The 8,648-nt window shown below is 41.2% G+C and overlaps 1 protein-coding gene across 1 annotated transcript in view; it reads left to right on the forward strand.

The window, feature by feature from the left end:
- The window catches only part of LOC106881984 (serine/threonine-protein kinase 36), a 168,015-nt gene that overhangs the window by 37,004 nt on the left and 122,363 nt on the right, over positions 1-8,648 (forward strand). The window contains exons 12-14 of the mRNA XM_052974262.1: positions 2,479-2,699; positions 3,840-3,939; positions 8,515-8,612. Coding sequence (XP_052830222.1) covers positions 2,479-2,699; positions 3,840-3,939; positions 8,515-8,612 — 419 coding nt within the window. The remainder of the gene's footprint in view (positions 1-2,478; positions 2,700-3,839; positions 3,940-8,514; positions 8,613-8,648) is intronic.

An 8,648-nucleotide genomic window follows, 5' to 3' on the forward strand; every position in this document is an offset into this window, starting at 1 on the left:
TGTGTGTGTATATGTTTGTGTGTCTGTGTTTGTCTCCCCAACATTGCTTGACAACCGATGCTGGTGTGTTTACGTCCCCATAACTTAGCGGTTCGGCAAAAGAAACTGATAGAATAAGTACTAGGCTTACAAAGAATAAGTCTTGGGGTCGATGTGCTCGACTAAAGGCGGTGCTCCAGTATGTTCACAATCAAATGACTGAAACAAGTAAAAAAAAAAAAAATAAATATGTCTATATGAAGCAGTCCTAATGGGTAATGGTGGTCACAGCTGGAAAGCTTGTTGAAGGATAAGTTGTCAATAAACAAATATTTCTTGTAGAAGCTCCACAAGCTGTCCTTTATTGTAATCAATTGATTATATTTCAATATTTGAACTACATTCGGACGCAAAATAAAAGCAAGTCAATAACAGAAATATTTTACCAATTTTCTAGAATTAACCAAATGGCATTCGGTGGAATGGCTGATATTCCCTCAAAGAAATTACCCAATAATCACTAAATTCAATTCTAGTTGCTTATATTATGGCAAGGATTGGTATCTATTATTTTAATTAATTCTTCAAATGGTTGCAATATCTTCTGTTTGGATTTGGGACTCAGCTTTCCGAATTCTAGAATTAAATTAAGACATTTCTTTTGTTCTTGTCAACTAATTTCCTCTTATTTTTTTTTTTTATCTTTTACCTTTTTTTGTTTCAGTCATTAGGTTGTGGCCATACTGGGGCACTGCCTTGAAAGATTTTTTGTTGAATGAATTGACCTTTGGTCTTTTTGGTTTTATTTTAAGCCTGGTACTTATTCTGTTGGTCTCTTTTGCCAAACTGCTAAGTTACGGAGATGTAAACACATCAGCATCGGTTGTCAAGCAGCAATGGAACTCAAACACACACACACACACACACACACACACACACACACACACACGATGGGCTTCTTTCAGTTTCTGTCTACCAAACCAAATCTACTCACAAGTCTTTGAGGATATACAAGGAGTGTTCATTCAAGATTTCCCCTGAACCACTTCTGGTTATTGCAGGAAATGGAACTTGTACAGGTATAATCATGCATGTCTCTACATGTCACATTGTGAATTACAGCTTTCCACTAGTATTCATTTGTCTTTTATGGCTGCTGAAATGAACCAAGGTGTTATAATGGAGGCAGTTGAATACAGATCAGTGATCAGGTTCTTATAGTTGAAAGGTTGTATCTCAAAAGAGACTTTCGATGAGATGAAAGAAGTTTATGGTGATGATGCACCAACATACGACATAGTCAAGCACTGGCACCACCAGTTCAAATGTGGTCGGACATCAGCAGAAACTGCTCCCATTCCTGGATGACCACATTCCACTATTGATGATGACACCATTCATAAAATGGAAGCCGCCATTTTGGAGGATTGCCACATAACTATTTGGCACCTAACCCAAGAAGTGAAGATAAGTGTAGGGTCCATGGAAAAAATCATTCACAACCATTTGCACATGTAGAAGCTGTCTGCATGATGGGTTCCCTGGATGCTCACATCTTTTCAGAAGCAGGAAGGAGTTGATTGCTCCCTGGCTCTTTTGGCAATATGCCAAGAAAACAAAGAGGATTTTTTCAGTTGAGTTATCACACAGGATGAAATGTGGGTCCATCACTATGATCCTGAGACTAAAGTCCAGTTGAAGCAATGGAAGCATGATAACTCACCACCTCCAAAGAAGGCTCATGTCCAACCCTCAACAGGCAAGGTGATGCTCACAGTCTTTTGGGACCAGTGCAGAATAGTAATGATGGGTCTTCTGGTAAAGGGCACCACAATTAATGGAGCATATTATGCTTCTCTGATGCAGAAATTGCAGGGCACCACCAAAACAGAGAGGCGTGGCATACTGACCAAAGGAGTCCACCTTCTCCAAGATAATTCCCCAGTTCACAATGTGCATGTTGTCCAGATGAAACCACACTGCTGCGGCTTTGAAATCCTTCCTCATCCCCCCTTACTCTCCCAACCTCACACCATCTGACTTCCACCTCTTTCCAGCCATGAAGTCTTTTTTGAAGGGAAAATACTTTTCAGATGATGATGAACTTATTTCCGAGGTAAAGTCTTGGCTCCAGACACAACCTACCAACTTCTACAGATGAGGTCTTCAGAGCTACATAAAGCAATGGTAGAAGTGTATCACCATTGGTAGTGTCTATGTAGAGAAGGACTAATAATTATGCCAAATTTTGTGTACCCCAGTCCTTGGGAAGTGGGTCAAGGGAAATCTTTAATGAACACCCCTTGTAGTAGAAAACACTTGCCCAAGGTGCCATGCAGTGGGATTGAACTCAGAAGCATTTGGTTGGGAAGCAAGCTTCTTACAGCACATCCACACCTGCACCTATTATTATTTTTTATTTCCATTTTCTTTCATTCTGTGATGTTGTTGTGTGTATCAGTTTTCTTCAATCTGTTATCAAAACTGTTTAAATTTCAGGATACTGACAGTGATGAAGAGTGGCAAGGTCTTATAGGAACCACCGAACTTGAGAGTAACCCTCAACAGGCATTAATACTATTGCAAGAAAGCCGATTTCATAAGAAACTGGAAGCTCGGCTTCAGACTGGTTATAAACAGGTACTTGATGGAATGCTTGAAGGGGCTTCTCGTTTCCGAACTGCTCTTCATGTCTGCAACAATTTGATTGTGCTAAACTGGTAAGTTGTCAGAAGTTTTGCTTACAATAAGTCTCCGCTTTTCTTTTTTTGATGTGTATTTACAATCTAAGAATTTGTATCCTTCGAACGCATTACAGTTGTCATGTGGAAATAATTTTCAGTTTTGTTTTTTGTCCTGTGAATTTGTATTTTGTCAAAGAGGTAGTCCCAGAAAGACATGGGACGAGGCGGTGAAGGATGACCTTTGAACTTTGGGCCTCATGGAGGCAGTGACTAGTGACTGAGGCCAATGATGATATGCTGTGCTTGAGAAGACCCATCAAGCCGAGTGAAATCGTAGTTGGGGGCCGATGCTGGTGTCATGTAACTTCCACTTGTGCCAGTGGCACATAAAAAGTACCTTTCGAGTGTTGGGCCTCATGAAGACAAAGTGGTCGATGCCAGTGGCATGTAAAATGCATCTTTTGAGTGCTGGGCTTCACGGAGGCAATGATGAATGACCGAGATCTTTGGCATTGTGCCGTCCTTGAGAAGAAGACGCATCAAGCCAAGTGAAATCATAGTCATGGCAGATACTGGTGTCATGCAAATGGCACTCGTGCCGGTGGCCCACAAAAGCACCAATTACACTTTCAGAGGGGTTGGCGTTAGGAAGGGCATCCAGCCATAGAAAACCATGCCAAATCAGAGTGGACTGCACACATGCACGCACATACTTGCACACATGCACTTACACACGCACACTTGCAATCACACACATACACATGTGCACATGCACACACGTGCATATGCACACACACACACACATGTGCACTTGCACAAGCACACACATGCACATACACATGCACACTCACACACATGCGCACTTGCACACACACACACACACACACATGCACACACACACACACACACACACACACACAATTAGCTGGTTTTTCTCACATGGAACTGCTAAAAAGCTACATGTTGCTGTGAATAAAACCAACGCCAGTTTTCCTCACTTTCCACTGCTTCCATCCTCGCCCTTAAAGAATATCTGTACCAAGTCAACCCCTCTTGTACCTAAGTGACTATTTAGCTCTCATGTAAGCCCTTGTTTGCCTTACTTTATACGAAATGCAAATTTTGGATAATACTATGAATCAATTTCAAGAATATTATTTTCTCTGTTACTTCCAGTGATGTTAAACTGATCCTTGATTTCTGCGTAGCTGTATCAGTTCCGAAATTCATATTAAAGACAATAGCAGCCATAATTGACAATTCTGATGTAAAACAGGTAAATTCAAATTGATTTATAGATTGAAATGTATAAAACAATGTAAAGAGGTTTCAAAGAATTTATGGTTAAGCAGAATGGCATACCGCTGGTTCTGCAGCTTTGAAAAGTGGCATTAATCTCAATTTCTTGCCTGGAAAGCTAAATGGGAAGATTCATTAGTATCCTCATTATCTTCATTGCCATTTTATGTCTGCTTTTTCACGCCATCATGGGTCGGTTGAGTTGTTGTAGTTTAGTCTGCCATGACCTGAATTAGCCTGGATTGTCCTTTTACGCAGGTTGCAGATCATATCTCATTTTATATTTAACATGGTCGCTATGGTTACAGGGCTGGATTAAGACCCATCGAGGCCCTAAGCACTTAAAAGATTTTGGTGCCCCCAAAATAAATTTTCATTTTCCAAAACAAAACAATAAGAAGGAAAATAATGTTTATCTTTGTCTACTTCCACTTTATGTATATTTAAAAAGCTTCCTCCTACTTTTCTGAATTGCAAAGTCTTTGATCAGACCCTCAAAATTGATCTTAGGTAACACATCTGCATCTATGCTTAGTGGAGATAGACATCCCAAGTATTATTTTATCAAGTTTAAAGTGATTTCTTTTGTGCCATAAACCATTTACCATTTCTATGGTGCCTCCTCCTTCCCTTGAGGCCCTAAGCATGTGCTTAGTTTACTTAATGGCTAATCCAGCACTGTATGGTTGGATACCCTTCCTATCACCAGTGATTTCTGACAAGTACTGGATGCATTTTATCATGGCACCAGCATTAGAGAGGTTGTCTTGTTCCCAGTAAGAATACAGTCCTCACTAGTACATTGTTGTCTTTGTTCATCCATTCGTTGCTATTCGAGAAGTTGTCTTGAACGTCTTACACTAAAATGTCTTCTCTTCTGTGCATTATCTCTTTTCGTCCACTTCTTTCTTTCCTATGCAATTCTTCAAGAAAGAAAGAGGGAGTGATAAAAGGGAGCACAAGGGAAGGTTGTGAATACGTGAGAGGGTTACAGGAGGGAGAGAAAAATGAATGGGAGAGAGAAAGTGGTGGACAGTTACAGGATGGTTGGATGATAGGAGGGAAAGATGGATAGAAGGAAGGCAGGGCTGTGATGTTGAGAAGCTTACTTCCCAACCATGTGTTGTCTGGTTCAGTCCAGCTCCCTGTCACCTTCAGCAAGTATTTTCTACTATAGTCCTAGACTAACCAAAGCCTTGTAAGTGGATTGTGTTGACATAAATTGAACGCTTGTCGTGTGTGTGTGTGTGTGTCCTTGGCTTGTCCGCATATAATGATTGTAAACAAACATCACTATCATTCAAGTGAGGTTGTTTTTGCTTCCAGTCTTCCATGAAAAACATGTTTGGCTCTGGGGAAATATCACTTTGACTGGAAACAGGTGAAGGTTGGTGACAGGAAAAGCATCTGGTTGTAGAAAATCTACTTCAAGGAATTCTCTCTGACTCATGCAAGCATGGAAAAGTGGAGGCAAATTGATGATGATGATGTTTATGTTCAACCACACTGTGTGGCACTTAGGATAAGTGTCTTCTTGAAAAACCTTGGATTGATCAATGCCTTGTGAGCAAAATTTGGTTGGCAGAAACTGTATGGAAGCCCATCATCATCATTTAACGTCTGCTTTCCATGCTGGCAGTGGTTGGACGGTTTGCCTGAGGGCTGGCAAGCCAGAAGGCTGCACCAGGCTCCAATCTGATCTGGCAATGTTTCTACAGCTGGATGCCCTTCGTAACGGATGCCCTGTAAATGTATGGGGTGGGGAGAGAAGAGAGAAGGGGAAAGAGAAAGTGTGATTATAGGTGCACTGAAACTGATGAGATCCCAGTAGGTTGAAATCATGATTTTAAAGTGATGCAGTTTTTTGCATCATTGCAGCCTTCTGTAATGCAAAATCTTACTTGCTTCGAAGGAAGGAAAGAGGGTTCTTTATTTTAGGTTTCCACAAAATAACTGAATGCTTTGCTTATGTGGGACATGGGAATGTTTCCACTGCCCAACTGGTACCGATGTAGAGATGAACACACACACACACACTACCTTGAGGGGTTTTAGCCAAATGAATCGACCCTGGTACTTATACTCAACCCTAGTACTCATTCTCTTTTGCCAAATCACTAAATTAGGGGACACTACAAGTCAACACCAGTTGTCAAACAGCAGTGGCTAAGAAATTCACAAAAACACACACACACACACACACACACACACACACACACACATGTGATGGGCTTCATTTGGTTTCCATTTCCCAGCTCCACTCACAAGGCTTTGGGCAAACCAAGGTTATGGTTGAAGATGCTTGGCCAAGGTACCACACTGTGGGACTGAACCCAGAACCATGTGGCTGGGAAGCAAACTATAGCGCACAGCCAGGCATAGGAAGATTCTAAATACTACACTCTCTCTCTCTTTCCCTCTCTCTTCTTCCTTCTTTCTCGCTCTCTCTTCTCCTTTCTCTCACTCCTCCTCTTCTCTCTCTTTCTCTCCCCTCTCTCTCCTCTCTCCTCTCTCTCCTTTCTCTCACTCTCCTCTCTCTCCTTTCTCTCTCTCACTCTCTCCTCTCTCTCACTCTCTCCTCTCTCTCTCACTCTCTATCTCCTCCTCTCTCTTTCTCTCTCCCTCCTTCTCTCTCTCACTCTCTTTCTCTTTCACTCACTCTCTCACACTCTCTCTCTCACTCATCTCTCCTCTCTCCCACTCTCTCTCAGACAAACACTTAAACAAAAATGTCTCTCTCAATATTTCAGTGAAAAACATCTAAAGCTGATTTCATGTCTTGACTTCTTAGCTGTACAGTTATGATTCTATAGTATTTAATATCATCTCAATTAAACTTATTCTATGGCTATTATTCCCTACCATAATAGAACAATCTGTCTGTTATACCAGCAAGTGGGTGGCAGAAATCTCTGGGCCAAATACTCCAGGGTATTTGGAGTCCGTCTCCTTCTGTAGTCAATAAGTACTATTCAATAGAATCAATACCAGAGCGTTTGAACTCAGTTATGCCCTAGACTTCAGTACTCCACTGGAATCGGCAAAAGAATACCATAAATATGGTATTCTTCTGTTGGTTCAGTATGTTTACATGTAATGGTAATTTCTAAATGGCAGTGCGTTGGCAGAATTGTTAGCATGTCAGAGAAAATGGTTTTATTTGCAGATTTTATTCCAGCTCTTTATGTTCTGAGTTCAAGTTCTGCTGAGGTCAACTTTGCTTTTTATTTCTTTGAGATTGCTAAAATAAAATACCTGTCGAATATTGGTGTCGATGTAATTGACTTATGTCTCGAAGTTGCTGGCCTCAAACCCTGAAATCGACCAGCGTCCTGTTTAGGGAGAAGGTTGGGGTCTCAGCCATGGAAACAGGGTACCTAGCCTTAAATGCCATGAAAACTGGGTACCTAGCCTTAGATGCCATGGAATCTGGGTACCTAGCCTTATGAGTTCTAGGGCTCAAGCAAAAAAAAAAAAGATCCTTATGTAGGTACAAGGCCAAAAATTTGGGAAGTGGAGACAGTTGATATTATCGGACCCTGTATTTAAAAAAAAACACTGGCACTCCATTGACTATGATGACATGAGTTCCAGACAATCTAATCAATGGAACAGCCTGCTCATGAAATTAACATGTAAGTGGCTGAGCATCCCACAGACATGTGTATCCTTAACGTAGGTCCTCAAGGAGATTCAACACAACACAGAATGTGACAAGGCTGACCCTTTGAAATACAAGTACATCTCATATTTACCAGCTGAGTGGACTGGAGCAACGTGAAATAAAGTGTCTTTCTCAAGGACATAACGTGCCACCAGGAATTGAACTCGTGATCTTACAATTGTGAATCAAATACTCTAACCACTAAGCCACACATCTTCACTACTCCTGTACTTAACTGGTACTTTAATATACTAACTCCAGAAGGTTGAAAGGCACAGTTGACCTCACAAGGATTTGAACCCAGAGTGTAAAAGGTTGTTACTAAATATTCTTTTCTACTCTAGGCACAAGTCCCGAATTTTTTGGGGAGGGGCCCAGTTGATTAGATCGACCCCAGTAAGCAACTGGTACTCAATTTATCGACCCCAAAAGGATGAAAGGTAAAGTCGACCTCGGCGGCATTTGAACTCAGAATGTAAAGACGGAGGAAATACCGCTCAGCATTTCGCCCGGCGTGCTAACCACTCTGCCAGCTCGCCACCTTTAAAAAGATAATCTTTTCTACTCTAGGCACAAGGCCTGAAATTTTGGGGGAGCGGGGCCCTGTCGATTACATCAACCCCAGTGCGCAACTGGTGCCTAAATTACCGACCCCAAAAGAATGAAAGGCAAAGTCAACTCAGAACATAGCAACAGACATAATATCGCTAAGCATTTTGTCCAGCATGCCAGGTCATCACCTTGTCATTACTAAATATTATAAAGTAATTTGTCCAGCCCTCTGCCAATTCTGCCGCTCCACTCTCCTAACATTTTGTGTGTAATGATAATATAACTTTTCTTCTTGTTTCTTTGTCCGCTGATGTTGTATTTCCTATCCATCTCTAGCAACCTTGGTGTCAACAGATCCTCATAGATCTTGTGATGATTATAAACAGTTACTTCGATTCTAAGATCGGATGGAGTGAACAACTTGATAAAAATTTGTAAGTAGCTTTCTAGAACTTGCTTTGAAGAAAACC

This window comes from Octopus bimaculoides, chromosome 1 (genome assembly GCF_001194135.2).
Source record: "Octopus bimaculoides isolate UCB-OBI-ISO-001 chromosome 1, ASM119413v2, whole genome shotgun sequence".
In the NCBI taxonomy this organism is placed as follows: Eukaryota; Metazoa; Mollusca; class Cephalopoda; order Octopoda; family Octopodidae; genus Octopus; species Octopus bimaculoides.